The sequence below is a fragment of the Ammospiza caudacuta genome, chromosome 2, assembly GCF_027887145.1.
Source record: "Ammospiza caudacuta isolate bAmmCau1 chromosome 2, bAmmCau1.pri, whole genome shotgun sequence".
Taxonomy (NCBI): Eukaryota; Metazoa; Chordata; class Aves; order Passeriformes; family Passerellidae; genus Ammospiza; species Ammospiza caudacuta.
Window position 1 is genome coordinate 16,999,124 of NC_080594.1, and position 25,223 is coordinate 17,024,346.

The window sequence follows — 25,223 nt, forward strand, 5'->3', positions numbered from 1 at the left end:
GCCGCCGGGGGAACATCTGGAGCGGCCGCGGCGCCAACATCTGGAGCGGCCGCGGCGCATCCCGGGCCCGCAGCCGCAGGGAGGGTCCTGCCCCGGCACTGCCCGGACCGGCAGCGAGACCCCCGGGAGGGGCAAGGAAGGAAGGAAAGAAGAAGGCGGAGAAGGGGCTGCGCGGGAGGGCGCGGCGCAGGTAAGGGCAGCCCGGCGGCCCCGATCCCGGCCGGGGTGACGGCAGGGCGGGGGATGTCGGATCTTGCCCGGGGAAAGGACAAATACTCCATGTTCGCCTCCGCTCGCTCCTCGGGGGCACTGGTGAGGTGAGCAGCGCGGACGGGACGGCAAATCAGCAATGGCTTCACCCGGCTGCCGGCGGTGAAATGCGAGCGCGGCCCCTGCAGCGGCCGGGGCGTTCTGCCCCATGGGCAGGGGGCTGCAGCCCGGGTTCTGGATGGTTTAACAAAGGGGAGATTAAGTGTTCGGCTCAGTTCTAAGTTTACTACGTGATTTTGTTTTACCCCTCTCCCTCCCTCCTGGATGCATTAAGTGGAGATGTAGATCCAAACTTGAATTTCCAGGCAAAATTAAAAGAATTTAAACGTACTTCCTACTCTATGAGAGAAACCCTAAAATTATCTCAGCCTCTTTATTTTATTTCGAAACGGAATAACCCTCAGAAAAACACTTTCCATCCCTGGATATGTTCCATATTGTTTCAACTTTTCCATCAATAAATCATATTTTGCTCTAATAACACTTAGTACTTGACATGGTATAAAAGAAATATTATCTTTTTGATTAAGGGCTTTCTGAAGAGTTTGGGAACTGAAGTACTTAAGACCAAAGTATTTCTGCTTTTTACTTTTTAAACCAAGTGTTTGATTATTACCATGCATTTGCATACTTAGGACTTGTGATTTCTCCTCTACGTATAACTTTGTTTGCATCACCTTATATATTGCTGTTTCTGTGGAACTCTTTAAATTATGGCACAAGTTGTAGTCCAGAACACTGCAAGTACTTTGTAAAAGGAATGTTTCCAATATCCATTTTAGATGCAAATTCATCACTGACTGGAGTTACCTTTCAGAAGTTTGCTCAGATGTCTTTTGCTGCTTTTCAGGGTTGCTTGTGTGGCTTTTCCTGTATTTTTCTCTTTACAAATGAAGCTGGGCAAACCAAACAGATTTCTCTCCAAAGTTATGGAAACTGTGGGTAGAAATAACTGCTGGGGAAGAAAACTCAAAAGAACCTTGAGTGGCTGGAATAATTATGCCTGTGTTTAGGCAAACTGCTGTTTACTCTGTTTCTGCACAGAAATCTGGTGTTTTGAGCCCGTGCTGCAGATGGCCAGTGCAGCAGGGCAAAAATGGGCTCCTTGTTCCAGCCTGAGGAGGTGCCTGAACCAAGACTTCTCAGTGCTGGAACTCCTGTCAACTGGCTCCTTTTTCTGACACGTGACCAAACACACTCATGCTCTCTTGCAGCTGGCAGCAGGAGTAATTTTGACTGTCTCTTCCAAGACGAGCTCCTAAACCAGGGAATTACAAATAATTTGACATTGGCTTTGAAATACCTTTGCTTTCAGTAGAGTGACTCTCTGCAGGGGCAGCTCTATCCAGACCTTGGGTCCTGGTGCTGCTTTTGGCTCCAGAAGGTAAAAAGGAGACTTAAGTCCCTTTTATCAATTTATGCCTTAATCAGGGCCTGCTGTAACACTTTAATGTTATCTGAGCAACACTTCTAAAACTCTTGCTCCAAATCACCTTGCACTTGAGACATTTCTAAGGCAAACTGTAGTAGCATCTGTAATGCCAGTGGTTTTGGAAGAGGATCTTGCTGGGTTTGCTTTCTCTGTTAATCGTGTTGTTGGAGGGGTTGCAGGAGCTGAAGCTGCTGCTGCTGTATCATGGAGGACTCTTCAGTCTCTGCTAATGTTGTGTTAGCACAAACTGATTCCAGTGTAATGAGTTTGAGGTCGTCCTGTAAAATGGAACTACACCTCTTGTGGGATCTCAGCACCTCAGGACTGAGGTGCAGAGTGGCCGAGACCACCCTTGGGGGGCTCGGGAGTCCTGGAATGTTGCCAGAAGTGTCTGGTGGCTGGACTTTGATCCTACACAGGAGACGACACCTGTATGAGGATAGGAGGATTTCACTGGGTGAATGGTGAAGGGATAAGTTAATTAGAGAGTGAGACACAGGGTTTAGGATTTCTGTACAGGGGGGGTCTAAAGAAGTAAGATGGAGGAATTGGGGCATGTCCTGTTCTTCTTCTTCTTGGCCTCCATCTTCTGTGGTGATGTTGGCACTTTGGGATTGGTTATTACTAAAAGTGCACTGGTTAATAAGGGTAAAAGGTATTGGGGAAAAATAATAAATATTGTGTACGTAACTTCAAGTATAAAGATAGGTGACCGCCCCAGGGGCTCTCAGTGTGCTCATGGCTGGCTGCTGTGCAGACCTCTGTTGGGCCGAGAGAAAATCTTTTAGATAAACAATTAATAAACACCGAGACCAAGAAAAGATCTGAAGTCTCTTCTCGTCCTTTGAAGCGCGGGCTCTTCAAGGCCATCCCCGAGCCTTTCCAGGCCACCTAAACAGCCGAGAAACCGACAACCTCTCAAGCATTTTGTCTCTTCTAGCTGGGCAAAGCCAGCCAGCCATTTCTCCCAGCTAGCAGCAATGTTTCAGACTGCCTTGCCAACACTCCCATTTATTTATTAGTGCTTCTCTTTCTGGTTTTCATCCACACAGCTTTCTGCTGTTGATAGTGTGCTCCCCCAGGCTATAGCTGGTAGGGGCAGTGCATTTGGCTCCTCTTGGAGAAGCAGTATTATCAGGTAGCCGGAGACAGACAGACAAGACTGCAGAGGAAACTTCAAGGTACAAAGGCAGGTTAGTCAGGGCAAAGCTCTAGGTGCAAACCCCACCTGCTCTGTTGCACAGCTTTGGGGAAATTACTGATAAGAAAATTTTAATATATTTTTTTCTTACCACAGCAGAATGCTGTAAGCCCCAAGCACTCATAGAATTGGTTACAATCTTCAAATCCATAAAATTTAAACATTTATTTTTAATCACTTTGTTTGCAATGAGGGCTCACACTACCTAACTGTACTGCAAAGACAAATGGGGTGGCTGAAGATGGAGACAGTCTTTTTAGTAGGGCTTGTTGATAGGACAATAGGGTTTTAAACTAAAAGAGGGTCTACTTAGATTAGGTATAAGAAAGAAAATTTTTGTGAGGAGGATGGTGAGACACTGGCACTGGTTGCCCAGACTGGTGGAAAGGTTCCTTCCAACACAAACTATTCTATAACTTTATCAGAAGGTTATGAATACTTAAAGGAATAGCTTCAGAAAGCAGAGATTCATGAGCAAGTGGCTGGTTCTCTATGGGATGAGACAGCAAAATGAAGCACAGTGTCACAGCAGAATCCAATATTCTGGACATGTGTCCCATGTTTCCAGCCTTCTCCCCTGCAAGGGACCTGAGACGTTCAGCTCTTACAAGTGTCACCTGCTTGTTGCCCAAGTATGAGCTGTATGGTATGAGCTGTGCATTAGGAAGCTGAGTCTCTTTGTAGTTTTTCAGTAAGAAAAACAAATCCTTCCTATTAAAACCATCAATGATTTAATAATGACCTCACATTTGTTGATATGAGCTCCCTTCCCATTTTTGTCAACTTGGGACTGTCCTCAAGATGAAAGCTTACTGATGCACACAGCACAGATGACAATTCTGCTTCCCATATTTTATTAGTGTTTGGTGATTCCTTAAAACAGGGTCTTCTTTGTAATCCAGTTTCTCATTCAAAGGCTTCAGCACCCCAATATCTGGTCCTGTACATAATGAAGAAAAATTCTAATGCCTTTTCTGCACTGTCACCAGTAGTTGTTGTAAGGGAGAAACCCTTGACTCATTGGGGTCAGCGAGCCCTGTACTCCACACCTTGATGCCTTCACCCCTCCTCTACCTCCTCTGCAGCTGCCTGGAAGGAGGCTGTAGCCAGGGGTGGGTCTGCCTCTTCTCCCAGGCAAGGAGGGACAGATTAAAAGGGCATAGGCTTAAGCTGCGCCTGGAGAGGTTTCAGTTGGACATTAGGAAGAATTTCTTCACAGGAAGGGTGATTAGACATTGGATTGGACCACCCAGGGAGGTGGTGGAGTCTCTGTCCCTGGAGGTGTTGAAGGACAGGCTGGCTGTGCCAGTCAGTGCCCTGTGGTGTAGCTGGCAGGGTGGTGATCAAAGGCTGGACTCAGTGATGTGAGAGGTGCTCTCCAAGCTAATTCATTCTGTGATTCTGTGACCTGTCCTCCTCTAAGCACAGAGCTTTCTTTCAGATATGGCTTCTTTGCTGGTGGAAAATATTCATTAAAGACCACTCAAACATTGAGTTTTCTCAGTAGACTTCCCCCTTTTTTGGAGTTGTGTCTTCTTGTCTGTAAGTGTTTGGAGACATAAATAACAATTGCAGTAACTTCTAAGAGTCTGTAAAGAGCTTTGTCAGTGCCAAATGCAGGATCTTTCACAGCCCAAGTGGTCATTAGTGTTTATTAGAAATATTTTCCATAGTCTAGTGTCCTGTCAGCTTTGCTATTTTATGAGACCATTCCACTGGAACCCCAACTGTACTGTCAAGATGCTGTAGGAGGAGGCCTATGAAAAAGATGCCAACAGAAACCAATCCATATTTTATTTCATTTCCTCTCCAGAGCAGGGCTCTGATCTCTAAATCATCAGTTGATACACCAAACTTTTGTTCTCTTGACATTTTCCTAGCCTAGGAAGCCTTTTCCCTCCTAGGAAGCAAAGAACATGTAAGTGAACACAACTGGGAAGACAAAGAGGAGTCAGATATTACACCCTACAGAACTGGCTTTTGTAGCAAAGCCATGGAGAAATCTTCCTAGTGCTGGACCATGGAACTCCAGGAACAGCTAGAGTCCTGCAGAGGTTGGCCATTGAAGTGACTGGGCTGTTTTAAAGAACAGGGGTGATTCTCCCCCACTAGTCTGCCCTGGTGAGGCCCCATCTGGGGTGCTGTGTCCAGTTCTGGGCTCCTGAGTTCAAGGAAGACAAAGAATTACTGAAGAGGGTCCAGCAGAAGGCTACAAGGAAGATTAGAAGACTGGAGCATCTCTGTTCAGAGAAGCAGCTGAGGGAGCTGGGCCTGTTCAGCCTGGAGAAAAGAGACAGCTGAGAGGGAATCACATCCAGGTATCCGAAGGGTTGGTGTCAAGAGGATGATGCCAGAATCTTATCAGTGGTGCCTGGTGACAGGACAAGGGACAATGGGCACAAACTGAAATAAAGGAAATTCCACCTGAACATGATGAAAAACTTCCTTCCTGTGCAGGTGGCCGAGCACTGGAACAGGTTGTCCAGAGAGGTTGTGGATTCTCCCCCACTGGAGATATTCAAGACCTGTCTGGATGCAATCCTGGGCAACCTGCTCTAGATAAACCCCTTTAGCAGGGGGGTTGGACGAGATGACCTGCAGAAGTCCCTTCCAGCATTACCCATTCTGTAATTTCATGATTTTGTGGTTCTGTGATAAAAGGAATTGACTTCAAAAGGAGAGTGAGTACATACAGGAATGTCACTAGCCAGCACAACTCGGGTTAAAACAGGGAAGCACTAAGAGCTCCAGCTGAGCCCAGCTCTGGGTGGCCAGGACAGGGGAGATGCTCTCAGCTGTTAGTGAAGAGCAGCAGGATGTCTCAGCATGTCCCTCCTCATGCCCTCTCTCTGGCAGCACTCTGCCACACACAGCCAAAACCTGCCAGGCTGGGAGGAGCTGCAGCCCCTCAGCTGGAGGGCAGCAGCCTGCAGTGACCCTCTGTGGGGCAGGGAACTGCTGCCCTGCCTGGGAGACCCATGGAGGGGCACCCCAGTGGGGCCTGGAAGGGGCTGTGGTGGCTGGAGCCAAACCTGGTCCCAGCAGGGGCAGTACTGCTGTACCTGCAGCAGTTCCCTGACATTTGTCCCTTCATTTCAGCCAGTGCTAGGAAATAACAGGCTTTATGACCAATACAGGAACTATGAATCTTTCCTAGGAAAAAATTACTCTCGTGTGTCCCATGCACTTACCAGGTTTACTTTGTGTGTAAGTTTTTTGAACTTGTGGTGCTCAGAGAAAGGCTCGTTTTGGCAGTTCTGAGGACTAAAAATTTCATATCCCCAGAGGAGCAGCTGCTCAGATATCAGGAGCCAATGATGAGATTGTTATGTAGTACTTGTTGTCCCCGGGTAACCCCTGGAGATAGCCTGCTCATCTCTGGGAGCAGAAACAGCCAGCAGATGTGCAGGGAACAGGGAAAGAGAGCCAGAAAATGCAGGGTCACGGGAGATAACAAACACAGTGAGGAGCACTCCGAGGGCTGGCAAGTATCTGGGGAGGAAGAGTCTCTGACAGATATGAGGCACTGAAAAAGAATAGAGAGGTAGAAGTTGTGGGCACAAACTCATCACTGTGGGAGGTTGTGTCCCAGAGTCCCTTCTTTCTAGGGCCAGCAGATAGATTTCTGGTCATTACCTCTGGGATTTTTGCTTTTCATCTAGGCCTGAAGATTCTCTCAAAGCTTGAATTCTTCTCCTACACACTTTGGAGATGTGTGTTTATGACATTTCTTTTTATTTTCATTACCTGAAAATCTTTATCTCCCACACACCCCTAAGCCAAACCCACCAAGGCTGTTCTGTCACTTTCCAGCATTTCAGTCTTTGTCCTGCTTTCATTCATACACACAGTACACACTTCCATCTAATTCTAAAGCAGCTGTAGGTGCCAGCTGAGCATTTCCTTAACACCAGAGCAGTGATCTCATCTGGAAACACGGAGCTGTAATCTCTGAAATGCTTTCAGTCATGACATGAAACCAGGAGTGGGTTTAGTGAACATTGTACTTGGAACAGACAGTTTTTCAATCAGCCTGGCTGGCTGTGGTGTTTGCACAAGGGCTGCAGGACAAAAGGCACTTGCCTCAAGAATAGATCTTTAGCTGCAAGTAGGAAACTTTGGTACTTAATTAAACTTGGCTGTGATTTTCTTTGTTTTATATGCATTTCAGCTTTGCTGGTTTCTATTTTTTGTAGAAGCTGTATGATCACAGCTTGTGCACTGATTAGAAAATGCCTACAATTGTTATTTCCTCCTCTTATCTGGCTACATCATTCTCACCAATATCACAATCCATTCCCACAGCTGTTATGGATAAATAAACATTTCCCATCAAATATTATAAACTCCACATCATTTCTAATCTAGCATATGGAAGAAAAAAATGGTGATGTTTAACCTTTGAGCTTAACCTTTGTTGTGATATGGTTGTGCAGCAGAAATGGAAGCATTGCAGCAGAGTGAGTTTGTGTCTTTATAGCTTGTGTCATTTCTGGAAAAGAAATCCACATTTCTGGTCTGCAGTCTGTAGAATCCCCCAGGGCTTGACAAACACAGGAAATTGCAGGGCATAGTGCTGTGGCAGGAGAATGTGCAGGGAAGGGAAGCTGCCTGCTGCAGGGCAGGCTCTGGCTCAGCTCCTGCTCATGTCCCTGGCCCATGGAGGTTGTGCTGCCTAAACCTCTGTCTGTCCTTTAAAGGGAAAAGGGATCAAAGGGAAGCTAACCTAGCTCTTCCAGAAGCAATGGAGAAGCCTTCTGAGTAACCAGGTGGCAGGTAGGGTTGCTCCTCAGCACTTGCAAGTCTTGCCTTGGACCCCACGAAACTGGAGATCAGAAATCAAACTGGTAAATATTACAAAACATCTCTCCCCAAACCATCTGAGGATATTTAAATCGACCATCTGTGTCTATTTCTTGCCTGCCTTTCGTGCTTCTGATAGCGTGAGATAATTTTCAGGCTAAAAAGGCAGCTCTTAATAGCCACAAAAATGCACACCTTTTCTTGGGTGCTCACTTGGAAGCCTCCTGTTTCAGTGGAATGCCATGTTCCCTTCTGACCCCAAGGAGTAAGAACAGAGTAAGCCTGAACAGAGGGATGAGCAGCCCAGGTACACAAAGCTTTATGGCTACATGGGGAATTTGTTGGCAGCTGTGAACAGCCTATATTGGTTTGGCAAAGTGGGGATGTAAAACTTATTTTGCAATATCGTGCAGCTTTCTGATTACTGGAAAAACCTTAATCATGCTGTGCTTTCTGTGGTTATGGCAAGAAAAACTATGCTTGGAGTTCTCACATTAAAAAAAAAGCATCTCACATTCATGGGTACCTGTAAATTATTCTGTGAATTATTCTTGTTCTTTATTCCAATCAGCTGCAGAAACATTGGCTGGTACTTAAAATTTATAAACTACCTTAACGATTGAGTTTGTTGCCATAATTATGCCTAATTACCTTTTTCTCCAGTTCCCCTGAGAAATTGTCAAGTCCTGTATTTTGGCCACAATAACTCCCTGCAATGTTATAGGGGGTGGCTGGACAGTGCCCAGGCAGAAAGGGCCCTGGGGGCACTGGCTGACATGAACATGAGCCAGCAGTGTGCCCAGGTGGCCAAGAAGGCCAAAGGCTCCTGGCCTGTGTCAGGAACAGTGTGGCCAGCAGGAGCAGGGAGGTCATTCTGCCCCTGCCCTGGGCACTGGTGAGGCCACACCTTGAGTGCTGTGTCCAGTTCTGGCCCCTCAGTTTGGGAAGGACCTTGAGATGCTTGAGCGCGTCCAGGGGAGGCAACGAGGCTGGAGAGGGGCTGGGAACACAAACCCTGTGAGGAACCACTGAGGGAGCTGGGGGTGTTTAGCCTGGAGAAAAGGAGACTCAGGGGTGACCTTATCACCCTCTAAAACTTCCTGAAAGGTGTTTGTAGTCAGGTGGGGTTGGTCTCTTTCTCCAGACATCAATGGACAGAATAAGAGGACACGGTCTTAAACTGTGCCAAGGGTTGGATAATAGGCTGGATATTAGGAAAAACTTTCTTACAGAAAGAGTGATAAAAGTCTGGAATGGCTTCCCCAGGGAGGTGGTGGAGTCACCATCCCTGGATGTGTGAAAAAAAAGACTGGATGTGGCACTTGATGCCGTGGTTTAGTCAAGGTGGTAGGGCTGGGTTGGACTTGATGATCATGAAGGTCTCTTCCAATCTAGTGGTTCTGTGATTCTGTGATGCCAGCTGTGTGCCTTTTGATGTCTGTGTATCTTTTGTAGGCATCAGAACCACTACCTTTGCCTGGCAGGGTTAGGAGAAGGATTTGGACAGAATTGAAGTTGTGAAGCAGGTCACCAGCTAAAGGAATGTGTGTGGAACCTGTGGCACTGGGTAGCTTTGGGGCCAGGCCTCATGGCCCCTGGCTGTGGATAAACTCTGCTTACAGCTCTGGCAGACCACAGAATCACAGAATTGTTTAGGTAGGAGAAGAACCTTTCAGGTTATTGAGTCCAACCATTAACACAGCACTGCCAAGTCCTCCACTAAACAACGCCCCAGGAGCCACCTCTCCATTCCTTTTAAATACCTCCAGGAATGATGATCCTGGGCAGTGGCTTGACAGTTCTTTCAGTGCAGAAATTTCTCCTGATATCCAGTCTAAGATGGTGAACTCTAGGGAGGGCTGTGGGCAGCAAGGAATGTTTGCTGCTGAGAACGTGGCTGTGGCTCTGCCAACAGCCTTGGCCCTGAAATCACTGAGGGTAAAAGAGAGGGTCTTGGCTTTGCACATCCTGCAGCATCAGTCTGACATTGCAGATATAGACTGATAAGGCTCTGTAAAAATAAGCCCTCAAATTCATCAAGAATTGTCATAACACGCTGATGCCACCTTTATCCAATAAATAGCACCTGCTGTTCCAAAACTGTCTGGCTCTCAAGCTGCGCAGAAGACCTGGCAGATGTTTTGTCCCAGGCTGCACAGGGGAATGCCAAAGTGCCTCATGGAAACATATTGACATATTGTTCTCCTCTCCTTTCACCTCCCATTGTTGTCCTCTCTGCCTTCCACCTCCCAGATGCATCTCCGGACCCCACAGTGACTTTCCTACTGAGGAGGCTGGGCTCAGCCTCACCATATCCTCAGTTTCATGCTAAGCCCCCAAATTGTGCAATATCCCCCAGTTTATTTGCAGACAAAACTTCTCAGTCACTTCCAAACAGTGGGTGTTGGCAGGTGACTTCTAGACTCACCAGAAGGAGCTCTCAGGCCTGAAAAGAGAAAACTCATGAATTGGAAGTTTATTCAGTTTAAGGCAAGCCCTGTCATGATGTTTTTAAGTTCACTAAAACTTTAAAGGGTAAGTTGTATAACTCCTTTCTGAAACCAGCTGTGTTGAGATGCAGCATACCAAAGGTTTGCCACAACAGCTGGCCATCAGAACTGATCTGTGTCTTTCTAGAGAAATCCTACAAAAAATCCCTAACACCTTTGGATGAACTCAGTCTGAAGTTGACACCCTCTAAAGCTAACAATATGTGATTGCACTTCTTTTAGCAAAAAAGTAATTTTTCTGGTTCCATTTTGTTTACACTGGATGTGGAACATCAGCTGCTGTATCAGTCTTTTCTTCTTTTTGCTTGTTTTGAAAGGCAAAAAATAGTTCAAAACAAAGTTTCTTGATAGTTTGCTCAGATTTAGTGCAGAAAAATCCTCCAGTGTTTAAAAATCTAGGTAACCCAGGTGTGAATTTACAGATTAAGAATTGCTTTTGAAGTTTTACTACAAATGATCTCAACACAATTCTTCATTTCACTCCTACTGTAGCTGTACTCTCCTAAGGGAAGGTTATTCAGAGGTTTCATTTATCTATTTATCTTTCTAATCAATTGTTTTGCTTTGATGTGCAGTACAGGGCAAATTGTTCCTTTTGAACTGCTTTGTACCTGTGGTGAATCATAATGATAATGAATAAAGTCTTGTCAATGAGCTGTGCTCAGTGAGGTGAGATGTGGTGAGGAAAAGCCACTCCCCTCTCCTCCCCTCTTCCTTTCAGTCAAAGAAGGGAAAAGACCAATGTGACTGAAAAGACAGCAATACCTTCCAGGCCAGCATGTTAAAAGACCTCAGAAATTAAGGTCTGAATAGCAAAATAAGTATTTTAAAGGTTAAAGCAAAGTTTAGAGCACTGTCTAAAGCTGTTAAGTGCTGCCCTTTATTGAGGCAAACAGCAGTGCAGGGAATACTGGCAGGGATGTGCAGGCAGGTCAGTCTTTGAACTGAAGTTGTCCCAAAATGAAGAAAGAACCTCTAGGCTGAGACAGCAAGGGCTGGGTCCCACCTGTGGGGCTGAGGTTCCCAAACCTCACCAGTGAGAGCCCCACTGTGCTGTGGGCTGCTGCAGGGTGAGCAGTGTTTTCCCCACCTGCAATAAAACACACAGGCAGCAACTCAGCAGAGCTTTAAGGGTGGTGGGGAGGCAGAGGAGGCAGAGAAAGGCTCTCCCAGCTCCTGGACCCTCAGCTGCTGGAGGCCTTCCCCACACAGCAGGAACCCCAAGTGGGAGTCCTTTATATTTTGTCCATAAACATGCTATGAATAAGAAGCTTGACTAGGCCAATACTCAAGCAACAATCAATTTATTAATTAATATGGTAAAGTATGAGCAATACAGTGCTGGGTACAGCGGGCGAAGTTTTCCCTCCAGCTGCACACCGATAGTTGAGGCTTACAGGCATTTATAGGGGTACTCATAAGCTTTCTCAGCAGTTTCTATTTCCAATTTTTACTCATCAGCAGTTTATAGTCCCATTTTTTACGTCACAGTTCTATACACTATGGTGATTTAGTTTTTCTCAGGATGTATCCCAAAAGGAGTATCCCATGTGGTGGTGGTCTGGTTTCCAAAAGAAGAAAGATGAATCCCATCTGGTGGATGAAGTCCAGCTCCCCAGATGTGGGTCCACCTTTTAATTCCAAAGACTATAAGTCTCATAACAGTGATGTCCAGCTTCCCTTGGTCGAAACTATAAATCCTTGAGGTGATGTTCATCTTCCTTTCTCAAGCTGTTTTTCTCTGCTTTATTAAAGTGTGAGATAAGCATATTTCCTTTATATATATTCCAAAGCTACAGTATCATGGATACAAGCAATATTCTAAAATTATACTTCAAAAGGTTATTATTGCAGTACTCTTTATGGATTAACTACAAGCAAAAAGCAGCATCCTTAACACTTTAATTCAAATGCTCCTAAATCAACCAGGGTTAATTGCAAGCAAAAGATACGTTCAAAGCCTTTTTCCATGCTTTACTTTCCTCAGTTATTATTAGAATTCACAACTCTCCCATTGTTGGTCTCCACACATCTCACAATCACAAACACACATGTTGCCTGTTTGTACCTGACATGAAACACAGCTCTGTATTTCACAAACATGTCCCTTGTGCTCCCTTTGGCTGCCCCGTGCCTGGCAGGGGATGCTTCCCATCTCCACACGCTCTCCTTCCCAACTTCCACATACACACACCAGACTCTGCAACACCTGCAGGGGCACACCCAGGAATGGTCTTGCTTGGGCAACCAGCATCACATTTCTCTGCTCTTGTGCTTCCCCAGTGCTTCCCTAGAAATTAGTTAAGACTTTATTCATTATTCATTACCCAGGGAAAGCTTTTAAAGCTCACCTCTCCCACCCAGCAGCCCTTAGAGTGGGAGAGTTCAGCTCTGGAAGAGGAGGGGACAGGCAGGGGCTGCAGGATTGCATCCTGTTTAAATCAGGCCAGACTCATGCTATGCATGAACAGTCATATTTTCTTTTCTTTGTGGCTATAGAGGCCACTTTCCTCATGCAGTTGGGATAGTCTTAGGAGAACTCCAGGGCCTGTGCATGTGCAAAAGTTTCGCTTCTTAAAAAAACTCTAAAGTTTTCAGTGGAGTTTAGCCTCCAGAAATAGGAGAGGGCTCACACAGACTAGACAGCCTTACATGAACCCTGAAAGTGCTCCATGGCCCAGAAGCTGCAGTTTAAAACTTCTTATGCAGGGCTGACCATAGGAAATACTCATGAAAAAGAAAAATATACTAGAGCTTCCATGTTCCATTCATAGCCAGACAGCTCCAGTGCAGTGAGGCAATTGAACTTTTAGGTCAGCAACAATAATAACAGAAAGTACAGACTGCCAGTCCTTCTAAAGATGTTATTCTTGAGCGCTGCCTGTGCAGAGACTCAGTGTGCCTTTGGGGCATGAGGCACAATAACTCAATTTACAATATTTTAAAGAAAAATTGCAATTTAATGTTAGAACTGTCATTTTAATGAAGAAGCCACTGGCTCAAAGGCAACTATCCCAGATTTTGGGATGATGACCAGAATTACTAGGATTATGAATGGCACTGCTTTTAAATTACTACATAATCCTGACCAGGTAGTAACCTTGTCACATTTTATGCACCCACCACTAGATATATATTATCAAGTACATCAAGTGCACACAAAAGTGCACTTGATGTACTTGATAATATATATCTAGTGGTGGGTGCATAACTCACCCATAAAATAATGAGAATTACTTCATGTTAGTAAGTCATAACAAGACAACAAGGATTGAAATAAAAAAATACAATTTACTAGTGAATATTTACCCATTTGATGGATACATAGTGAGTATATAGGTTCTCTCTTTTGCTAGCACAACTTCTACAGCAAGACACAGTGTGCCATGGCTTTTCCTTCTCCTACCCTGCTGGCTGCCAGCTCTGCATTTCAGGTCAGCTGCTCTGCTGCTTCTGCAAAGCTGTGAAACTGGGGAGAGTGGCTGGGAAGAGGTACCCAAATTTATTTTTAAATTAACTGTGAGTACTCAGTTCAGTGACACCTGTTTGATCTATGCAAGAAGATACTTTAGAATGATAATCCACAGAATTCTCCCACTATTCCCATAGCCAGTCTCTGTTTCTCCCTCAGGTATTGCCTAGCAGAAAACCATGGGCAATTTCAAAGGGCATGCCCTCCCTGGAAGCTTTTTCCTTCTTTTTGGCCTGTGGTGGTCAGTGAAGTACCCACTGAAGTACGCCTGCAGAAAGAACAAGAACGTTTGCTACCTTGGTTCCAGGGCAGGATTCCAGCGCCTGGAGTTTGTGGAGGGCATCATCAAAGCTGTCTTTGCCCTCATTGGTAAGTGAGGTGGATTAAGGGCAGGCTGTACCTTCTAACACTTTTTGCTTTAAATTTTGTTCTCTGACAAAATGAATCTCCTTTTGTTCTGCTCTTTTGCCCTTTAACCACTGAGAAATGCTGTTATTACACAGCTGTGGCCATAACAGGGTTTCCATCCATAGTGCTCTTCTGGAGCTTCTGTGAGGTCTTCTGACCACTCTGGACCACTTGACTGCTCCTGACCCCATCTCAGTGCTCATGTACTGTTCACTGTTCAGGGAGGGAGACAAGATGTTTAGGCAAGGGGCTCCATGTGCACACTGGGAGCACCAGACAGTGAAGGTGTTGCTTTTCTATTTTGAATTCAACCACCTCAGGTGTTGGAAGCCTCCACTGGTTTATTGATAAAATATGTAAATGATGCAGATGATTTTTTGATTAATCTCAGTCAAAAGTGAAAATATTCACACAAAAAGACTGAACTCCAGCTCTTATTGCTGCAGGACTGTTGTGATGGGGTGTGGGGAGCTGTTTGTCCTTCTGTTGTGTCCAGGCCTGGTGCAAACCCACTGGGATGGTTTTGGGAGCTGTGTAGCTGGCTGAAAATGTTTTTTACATCCTGACAGGCTGTGTGGTAGTGATTTGGCTTTAGAGGGTGAGTAAACTAAACAACAGGGGAACTGAGGAGCTCAGCACCTGCAGGTCAAGTTGAAAAATAGCTAAATTTTAAGCATTTTTGCACTCCTAGATTCTATTTGTCTACTCTTCTTTAAATGGCCAGAGTTGCCTCATTTCTAATCAAGGTGCAGGCTGTGACAAAGTCTTGTACTTGCTTTTCCTTCCTCTCTGTTAAGATATATCAGTACTGAAGGGATGCTGTGTCTACAGTTTTATCATTAGAAAATGATAAAAATCTAAATAACAGCATTCATTTTGAGGCGTGATTGTGGGCACCTTTCCTACAAATCTACCAGTCTGTGGCTAGAGGTAGTTTGGCGGCTAAAACATTAATGTACTGGTTTTATTTTCATTTTGAAACCACAAGTTCTTATTTTAACATATGGAAATTCCAATTCAAATCAAAAGTATGGAAAAGCTGCTTGGCTAAGACAGACATAAAGGCATCAGGAGTAAAACCTGCTGTTTCCATGTTAGGAAAACTGGAAATAAAGGTGAAACAACACTGCATTTGCTCTACAGCATATCTGTTTTTACAGCAGGATGCTGGCCTGTGCTTTATAAACAATGTAATCAGCTTTTATGTTTTAAAAGCAGAACAACTTTTAAACCCTCCCCAAACTTCATTGATCATATAAAGCATTTAAAAGCAGTTTTCCCTTGCTGGAGTACCTCAGCTAGTTAGCAAAACACTGAGGGGCCAAGGTAAGGGAGAGAGTGGGGCAGTGATTCAAATTCTCACTCCCTGTACATTCCCATGGGACTTTTAATAACTCTGCACGGTGGAGGGTTTTCCTTTTATGGCTTTAGAGGAAAAATTCCCTTTGAATTAAGAGTCTGAACTCTGTCATCCTGCATGTGGCAGGGCGCTGAAATGGTAAATCTTTCTTTTGGAGACTTCAGCATGTGTTATGCTCATGTTTGAACCATTGGAAAAGGCAGCTGAATGATTTGGTCAGAGGACTACTACAATAGCAATTGTTTAAAAGAAGAAAAAGCAGCACAGAATAAGCTGTTTACGTTTTCATTGCTGGAAACTGCAAGATGCAAGTAGTTCCACCAGGAGTGGAGCTGAAGCCTGATTTCCCCTGGCCCTCCACTCTCCAGATTATGCGATGCTAAAACCCCAAACTTACTGGCATTATGCTGCATGGGGATGTATTGCTGCCTCTACTGTTTGGGTAAAGACTTGCCATCAGTTTATACCTTAAGCACCAGAACAAATGGTTTTCCTTCTTGTTTCATGCACAGGGATGGTGGCTGAGCAGTTTGTTCCTGATGGACCTCATCTGAAGCTGTACAACTACGAGAAGAAGCACTGGGACCACTTGATGAACTGGCAGCATGCCACCATGTACCTCTTCTATGGCATTTCAGGGCTGGTGGACATCGTGGCTCACGGCACCAACGCGCTGCCAGCAGCCATGGACAGGATGATGCTTTCCATAGCAGTCTTCATTGAAGGTCAGTTTACCTCTCCCTGCAGGCATGTGCATGAATCCTGCGGATTGATCATTGGTCTGTGTCTTGGTTTGGAAAGACAGGTGTCTGCTAAGGAAGGCAGGAGCCTTCCCTGAAATGGAAAATGTAAACCCCCTCCCTCTGAATTGCTATAAATTTTAAATTAAGGGGCTCTCTGGCAAAAATATGGGAGCAGGAATAGCAGTTTTTATTAGGGAAGAAAATAAAAAGATAAAATAAACAATGCAGTAAACTAAAGCAACACTGACAGAGTCAGAACACAACCTGACACCCTGTGGGTCAGGGTGTTGGTAGCATTCCAATTGGAATTGTGGCTGCAGTGCTCCTGGAGTGACAGACACTGTTGGAGCAGGGATCCTGTAGAAAAGGGTGTAGTCTTCCTCTGAAGATCCAGTGGAAGAAGAGGCAGCTGCTCCTCTGGGAATCCAGTGGAGAAGCCATGCTGGTGTTCCAGAATCTCCAGATTATATCTGGGTAGGAATGCTTGGCTCCTCCCTCTGGGTGGAGCATCTCACAATGGGATGCTGTAGTTCTTCTCAGTCATGCAGTGACATTCAGTAGCCTGTTATCAGCAGATGTCTCCCCAGAGGAGGAGTGGTTGTGGAAGAGATAAGGAAAACTGCCCAATGAACAGAAGACAACTGCCACACAGATGGTAAATAGGATAGAATTTGCTTGGCAATCCAGGACAGTCTGGGAATCTCAAATCAGCCTTGCAGAATGACCCTCTGGGAGCTGCCTGTTTCACTCCCTGAAACACTTCAAGGAGATCACAAAAAGATCAGTCTTGGCCCTCCTTACACTGCCCAGGTCATGATCCTGCATTGTAGAGGTGTATCCTAGCTTTCCTACCTGCTTAGACAGCAACAGAAATGTTATGGAAATAGCAGCAAAAGCCTGTTTTGGGTAAGGGCTCAGTAGCTCAGGCATGTGTTTGCTGCAGGTACTGACATGGTGCACAACTGGTTAGCTAAAGCCAGTGTGAGTGAAGATGATACTGGCATAAAGAGAAATGCCAGAAACGTTTCACTGTTTTCTAAAAGCAGATGGAGGGAAATTGCAAGGGAGGAAATTATCTTAAACTGATCACAATTTATTCCAGGTTTTCTCTTCTGCTACCATCTTCATGGGAGAGCCATGCTGGATGTCCATGTTCATCAGTTACTGCTATTTGCTATCTTTGGAGCTGCCGCCTGCATATTTTTGGAAGTGTTTTTCCGTGGCAGTATCGTGCTAGAGATGCTCCGTACAAGCCTCTGCATATTGCAGGGCAGCTGGTTCTGGCAGGTGGGTGACTTTTCTGCCTTTGTAATTTCTTCCTCACCAAAATCAGTCATTTAACCCTTTGCAGATGTTTCACAGGTTATCAATAAGCCTTTTAAACACAGACCTCCAAAGACTTACAAAAAATAAGTTACTTTAAAGAGATGCAGAAAAAAAAATCCTTTTAAGAGATAAAAGTACTTCTCATAGCCATCTTACAGAAGAAGAAGAAGAAGCTTCTTCTGTAAAATGGCTATGAGAAGTACTTTTATCTTCAAGTGCCTTTTATTTGAATCAATAAAGAAGCTTAAGTGTTTTCCTTGAGTTCTCCATGTTACAGAGCTCTCTGATCCCTGTAACATCCTGTTCCAATTTTGCCAGCCAAGTGACAGTGATTTTAGAGCATGGAAATAGATGTTATTCTTTACAAAGAGAGTCTCTACTGTCAGCTGCTGGACCAGACACCCAGGACAGGTGAGGCAAAGGCCTCATTGACATTGCCAAAAGGTACTTAAATTACAGATTCTCATTAGGAGACTAGGTAGTGTAAAGCCTCCTGCTTTTCTAGTGCTCTGGCAGCTGAGCAGAAAAAAGAACAGCCAACACTTTGATATTTCAGGGATGTGGCTCCTGAAAGGACTCTTCAAAATGCAGCTTCCATGCCCTCACTTACTCATGAGTCTATCCAATAACAAATATTTGACAGTGACTCTTTCTCTGCTGTCAGAACAAGAGACAGATTTAAGGAGCTGCTAGGAGTTTGTAACAGAAATAGGAGCATTGGTGCTGATGGTGTTTCATCTTATAGTGGGGAATTGAGGTCACTCCAGTGATTTTTCCTTCCGGCGTGTCTAGACTGGCTTCCCTTTTTTCTGTGCTGGCCAGACAAGATGAATAAAAATGTTTGCTGTTTCTTAGGAGAACTGGACACTCAGCACCAAATCAAATATTTAAATGCTTTCTCTGGCATGGAGACAGACCTCAGCACTGGCTGTGTTTTTCTATAAGTGAACTCAAGAATGTGATGCTGCAGCACTTGCTGTTTTATTTTCTTGTTTGCAAACTTCCAGCCAGTGATTTAAGAAACTTTACACAGGAGGAATAGATGCAACCATTTATGCATTGTTTTCTGCCTAATCTAATTTTAGAACAGACTATTTCTTTAGCTCTAGAGACAATGTGGGTTTTGTTTCAAAGTAAAAATCGAAGTACTAAAAATAGAAGAAATTAAGTGTGGCTTTTTTCACACCTTCATCAGACTTCAACCATCTGTGTGACTGAAAACCACACACTGGCTGCAGCACAGGAAATTTGTAAAAGGTTAAGGGACTTTCTTTCTGCATCATCAACACCCTCATTCATTGAATTCTCTGCATGGAAATGCAAAATTCACTCCCCTCCTTCTTCCTCTCCTCTTCCCAGTTTCTAAATTCCCAGCTAAACTGCTGAGTGAGGACTTTGAATAGTACTAAGCAGTACAGAGGGTTGGTGTTTGTAATGCAAACCCTGCATAGCCACAGGATTCACCATTTTCCCATTTTATGCACAAATATGAATCTGATCTTTCCCAGCTCTGAATAAAAAATCAGCTATGTATTTCACATGAACTTACAGTCATGCATAAGGAAGCTCCATTTTTATGCCATTTCTGACCTTTCCCTTGGATGGCCCAGAAGAAATAGAATTGTGGCTCCCCTTTATTTGTTCTTTGATTATTCATCTTCCCAGCGCTGTAATGCATTCCCAGCCAGTGCTGGGAAGAAGGGAGGCAGTGCAAATGGCCAGGCAGCTTTTCTGATCCATGAGGAGATTTCAGTTCAGAGCACACAGGGCTGAGCACCAGCCCCTCTCCTTGCAGTGCATAATTGTGATGGTTGCAGGGCTGGGATGTTGGGCAGGCTCCTTAATTTTCTGGGCAAGAGCACTGGGTCTCTGGGACTGTCACTTTATCTTCAAAGGCATTTCTGCACAGAGCTGTTTAAAGTGTTCCATCACACCTGAGATTGACTACAAAATTGTTTTTAATAGTAAACACAGAAATAAGCAACACCATAAGAAAATTAAATGTCTGCCTTGTGATGGGTAGCATAAAACACGATATGGCACAGGATGCTCATCAAATTACATGTACTCAATCTCTTTTATTTTATTACAGATTGGCTTTGTGCTTTATCCTCCAAATGGAAGCCCAGAGTGGAATCAGACAGATCACACTAACATGATGTTCCTGACCATGTGCTATTGCTGGCATTATGCTTTTGCTTTTCTTATACTTGCAGTGAATTACACAATTGTCAGCTGGTAAGTTACTTGAAACACTGAAACTTTGGTGATTTGTCTATTTAGTCTAGTAGGTTTATTTTAGAAAAGTTTCCCTGACAAATGAAAGGGCTTCTATGAAGTAAGTAATTGTTTTGCAAGGTAAAATAAAAACAGTTATTAGTAATCAATGAAAAGCACATGACATTGCTTCAGTAAAAAGGGGAAAAAATTCATCCATAAATGCAGCTCTGATAGTATAGCACATATACATCTCACATAAAATGAGCACCAATAGTCTTCCACATTTGTAAGTGCCTATAAAGTCAGAAGTAGGAGATTTTTTTACCTGCAGACTCCAACTGCTCATCTCTGCTAATTATAAGTGGCTTAGAGAGCAGGCTTCATGGCTTTACTGTGAAGATTATTACACAGAATTCCTGCTAGAAACTTCCTGTGATCAAACCTGATTTTTTTTTTCACTGGTCATTTTCACTGCCTAACATCTAAAGTTTGCCCTTTTCCTCACTGCCCAGTGCTAATTCTGACAAAATTCCAACTGCAGTGTTAAATTGTAAAAATACCTCTGCCATCAGATCACAGAATGCAATCACCTTCTGTCCACAGGACATTACCAAGCCTTTTCCGGCAGTGTCCTAAACATGCTTCTCACCCCTACCATCCTAATAGCCCTATTTAATCCTGTTAAATACATAGCTCTTCCAGTCTTGATTTGCACTGAGGTGCCAGTTCCTTTTGTGTCTCAGTCTGAAAGGCACCAGCACTCGAGGCTGGGTAACTGCTTTGCTGTGTAAAGAGGGGCAGCTCTTGAGAAAGGGGCAGCAATCTCTGGTCCCTTCTGATGCTGGGACCAGTGGCTGCTGCAGCATCAGATGAGGCCCCAGAGAAGGTTGGACACGGCACACTGGCAGAGTTCCCCTCTGAGGGTGGTTTGGCCAGGCTCTTTCTCACAGCTTTGTGGTCCCTTCCCAAGAGTGCACAGCTCCTGCATGACACTGAACCTTCTGGAGGGTTCACTGAGGTTTGTTTGGAGTGCTCTGGGATATGTCCTTAGGAACAAGAGCTTGCAAGCTGTACAGTCAGGATGGATCAGTAAAGGCAGCACTTCCTAAGGACAGAATGAGTCATCCTAACTCACTGAATGTTGGAACCCAGGAAATTCCTCTGGCTGTCCTGGAGGGCTCGAGCCCCTGCCCAGGGGGCTCACAGACCTTGGCACAGAGCCCAAGACCCCGCGCCTTTGATTTAGCCCTTGGAAAAAACAGTTACCAACCTTATCTGAAGAACTACATGCCACAAAAGTTTAAGTAGAATGATAGTGAATTTATCACGGGGTGAAAAAGTAGATTTTGGGGTTTTTAGAATGGGGGTTCAGGGGGCAAGATGGAGGAATCTGGGCGTATCCTGCCTTTCTCCTTCTTCTTCTTGGCCTCCATGTTCTGGGTGATGATGGCACTTTTAGATTGGTTTAGAGTAGCAGCTCACTGTCTAACATAGGTGACAGGTATTGGCAAGTAATTGTAGTACACATCGTTTTTAGTATAAAAAGATAACACCGCCCTGGGGGCAGGCAAAGTGCCTCGGACTGTCTTGCTGGACGGACCTCAGCAGAACAGGAGAAAGAATTTTATGGATAAGGAACAATAAACAACCTTGAGACCTAGAAATGAAGAGTTCTGACTCATTCTTTGACTGCCAGGCTGGGAAAAGAGACTTTCTAACTCTTCTCAGGGTCAATCTGACCAGCTAGAGACCCTGAGAACTGATGAGATACCAGAGTTAAGCAGGATTTTACAATATAAAAAATGGTCAGATGAGCCTTTGAGTTACTATTGACATCTTTTGTTGTTGCTGTTTCCAGGGCGGTCCATTCGAAGGTCAAGCAATCCCAGTCCATGGAAATGGGTTTACTGAAAACATCTGAACGAGATCATGAGTCAGAAGAAGAAATTTAGCATGAGTAGGTCTTGACCAGTTTGCCCACTCCAACCATTAGGCTAATTGATACCTCATTTCTACTTTTTTTTGCCATCTTATTCGTTCTTTACTATGACTTGCTTTGCAAATATCAATCCCCTATGATGTCTACATCTACACAGTTGTTGGTTTTGGTTTTTTTTGTGAAGGGTAAGCTTGATATTGATTCATGGTGGTTGCACTAGTACATTGCTTATCACATGCTTCACAGAAAATCAGACTAGTATTAGACAGACTTGATGTGGATGAGGTGGCACAGTGAAGTCTGTATGTTTGCCTTATTAAAAGCTAAGCAATATGTTTTTCAGCCGCTGCTGGACTTGAAGTTTCCATAATCAGGGTGTCTAAATATGTGTGTTGGTTGCCCTGCAAGTACCTGTGGATAGATAACTGTGCAGACCTGGATAACAGTAGAACAAGATAAAGAAACCACAGTCTTGCAGCTGTTCTGTGTAACAATTTTGTGTCTCTGCTTGTGGCTTTATGTTAAACAGGAAGAACTTCTCACTGTGAACCCACTGAGTGGTTCACTGAAGAATGAGCAGAGACACCACCAAACCTGGCAGGAGGACCAAAGATGTGCATGGTGATCAAAACCCATTGTGGTTGTTTGTGCTTGTGCCTAGCCAGTCCTGTTTCTTTGCTATCCTTGGAATTTCCAAGGCAGTGGAAGTGACCCTGCCTTCCCTTAGTGCCTGGAACAATTTCTTTTCCAGAAAGGCTGAGGGGTGTCCAGTCAGGCAGCACCTGGCTGCAAAACTAGTTTCTTTCCAAAAGCTGTTTCCTTTCCTCAGGTGGAATTTGGTGGTTTTCTGCAGGATTCACAGCAGACATGTGAGCCACCACCTGAGTCAGGAGAGGGTAATTCTGCTCTGTGGGCAGGATGAGATGGTTTTGCATCCCTTTCCCTGTATCACCCTTCAGCCACCAGGCAGCCTGCACTGCTGCATTGTGAGCTGTGGGAGGGCAGATGTTGCCTTTTAGTAGCTCCATACCAGCTACCAACTCCAGTGAGGGAATTAAAAAAAAAATCACCGCTTTTGATTGCATTTATTTTCTCCATACAAACTGATTTAGTGAAAAGCATAGTGTTCATGGCCAATGGCAGCAAGAGGATTGCTTAAAAAAGCTAGCTAATAAAATAGTTTGTACCTCAAAGGGATCCCAAAAAATCCTTACAGGCTTTTTCTAAAACTACTTTACCTTCAATACAACATAAATATTTATTTCACTTTTAAGATCTACCTTTTATCTCCCCCTTTTCAAGGAGCACCTTTACAAGCTGCACACGCTGTTAATGCTGTATTTTAGTCTGTCATCTTTGTCAGTGCCTTTCTAAAATCAGTGGTGGTGTTTATTCTGAAGGAGATCATCAGAAACTACTTTGCTTCTCACAGGCAGGAACAATGCAAATTTCTTCACTGCTTTTCTTGATAAATACATTTAATACCATGTAAATATCAAGGTGCTGTATCTCTAAACCAAAGAGATAACCTAAGCGGGATGAAAAGCACAATAAACTGTCTGAGCTTTTGTATGTCTTCTTAGAAGACTTCAGTTGTTAAGTTTCAAAATAATTTTGGGTGTTTGCCAAGTATTGTGAAGTAACACCTGTAACCAGGTGTCAGATTATCCAGATGAATCTTTGGAAAGCAAGAGTAGTTGGCTCACATATATTTCTACATTTACAAATGTCAAGAAGGAAATTGCACGTTGCTAGCCAAAGATTGCTTTTCTTAGCAATTCTTGGCCCTTTTCCAATGCCTTTCTCTGAGGGCTTTTGGAGATTTTGGCAAACTTTAGTAAAGCTTGCACAAACCTTAGTAAGCCCAGGACATTCTTGTAAGATAGGTATTGGTATGGTATATTTGTAGCTCTGTGTCTCAGCTTTACAGGGATCTTATTACAAACTCTGAAATGATTCTATTCACTCCACTCTGAAAATTTAAGACTGGAGTTTGATGACTGTGGCTCCATTAAAATCAGATTTTCTGGAGAAGGAAGATCCAGGGCTTCCCTGAGGAGCTTGCCTGTTAATTGCAGCCGGGATACATTTGCCAAATGTATTCCTGTTAGGATCTTTCCTTCTTTTCACCACATCAGAGTTGTCTCTAAATTGTGGGGATTGTTTTTAAAGGGCAGATCCTTTTTCCTGTCAGAATGGTTGAGCTACAAAGCTTCTGTAGTGCTGGGCAGAGAGATGATGTTTGTGCAACAAAGAGAACTTGGGGATTATTACAAAAGTCTTTCACAATAATAAAACCAATTGATGAAGTGAACCTCATGGGCAAGTTGTGCACATGGAAGGTGCTTAGGAAAATCTCCTTTTGAAAGCAATTCCCTGCTTTTACAGAAGCAAAAAGTGACAGTACTTGAATTTATTGGACAGAGAGTGGCTGCCTGATACTGTTCCTCCCCTGGGGAGGAGCTGGGGACTCTGGCTATGTCCTTATCCTGCAGTGGCTGTAGAGCTGGGTCTTTTTGGGGAAAAACTGAGCAGGATTTGGCCTGCACCTCCCTCTGTGTCCCTGCTGTGAATCTCCTGTAAATTATCACAGAACTGGGTGAATAAGCCCAACACATGTCTGCTGGTTTTGATGCAACCATGCTTAGCAAAGACTCCTCCAAAGGAGATGAAACTGGAGGCTGATGCAGTCTGACACAGAAATGTAGGGCAAGTTTGTGCAAAAGGCTCTCTCCTTACTTTAGGAAATGTGGCATTGCATTATCAAGCTTGGAGAAACGCAAGGAAAAACAGACCCTGAAGTCCCAAAGAAACAGTAGTTTGTGGAATTTAATTTTTAATATTTGCAGTACCTGGAAAGTGAGTGTCATAGTGGGGTTTGTGCCTGACAAGTGTATGGTGCCACAAAGGAGAGGAACACCCTATTTCAGAGTGAGGTTTTGCTACATGGAACACCTGACCCATTCTCCTGTGTTCTAGAGAGATGCCCAGGAACAGTGGGGCATCTATCCAAATGAAAAAGGTACAACCTTCATCATTTCACAAGCAGCAGGTGTTGCCTGAGTTGAATGAGGGAAGGGAAATCCAACAAGTTTACAAACACCACTCAGAAAAAGGAAGCTGCTCTCAAGAAAATTTAAATTATTTTTAAATATTGGTGCCTTTGAAAAACTATATGTTAGTTTTTACTAGACAAAATACAGCTGTAATTTTATTTAAATAAAATTGATTTATTCATGTAAGACGTCTGTCATGTTTTCAGGGGAAAAAATATAAACATTTATGGGACAGGATGGGATGGGATAAACTGGTCATAACACATCCAGGCATTTGAACAAGTTGCACTTTAATCCAAGAAAGGTCAGTACTGCCTTGTCATTAGAAACTGAGATGTTTGTTCTATTTAAATGATTTAAATGTATTATTTAAATTATTTTTCCCTTGTAACTAAACATAGCATGAACGAAGAGCAAATACAACAGCAAGGAATTTGAATCCTCCAGGTTCACTCATCCTTAAAACTTAGGCATTAAAAACTT

General features: G+C 44.0%; 1 protein-coding gene across 2 annotated transcripts; it reads left to right on the plus strand.

Annotated features, from left to right (window-relative positions):
• Positions 1-24,909, plus strand: TMEM45A (transmembrane protein 45A). Of its 2 annotated transcripts, XM_058825652.1 has the most exons (7): positions 1-190; positions 13,848-14,057; positions 15,969-16,181; positions 17,302-17,486; positions 19,618-19,763; positions 21,604-21,702; positions 22,214-24,909. In XM_058825652.1, the coding sequence occupies exons 2-6, from the start codon at positions 13,868-13,870 to the stop codon at positions 21,695-21,697; spliced, it is 828 nt and encodes a 275-aa protein (XP_058681635.1). In that variant the 5' UTR covers positions 1-190; positions 13,848-13,867; the 3' UTR covers positions 21,698-21,702; positions 22,214-24,909. The 2 variants fall into 2 exon arrangements, with proteins under 2 accessions (XP_058681635.1, XP_058681634.1); XM_058825651.1 differs by lacking the exon at positions 22,214-24,909 and having other exon boundaries at positions 21,604-22,180.
• The last annotated feature ends 314 nt before the right edge of the window (positions 24,910-25,223 follow it).

Coding starts and splice junctions, on each gene's coding strand:
- TMEM45A (XM_058825652.1), top strand. CDS start 13,868: ATGGGCAATTTCAAAGGGCATGCCCTCCCTGGAAGCTTTTTCCTTCTT. Junction 16,182..17,301: donor CATAGCAGTCTTCATTGAAG/GTCAGTTTACCT, acceptor AATTTATTCCAG/GTTTTCTCTTCTGCTACCAT. Junction 17,487..19,617: donor AGGGCAGCTGGTTCTGGCAG/GTGGGTGACTTT, acceptor ATTTTATTACAG/ATTGGCTTTGTGCTTTATCC.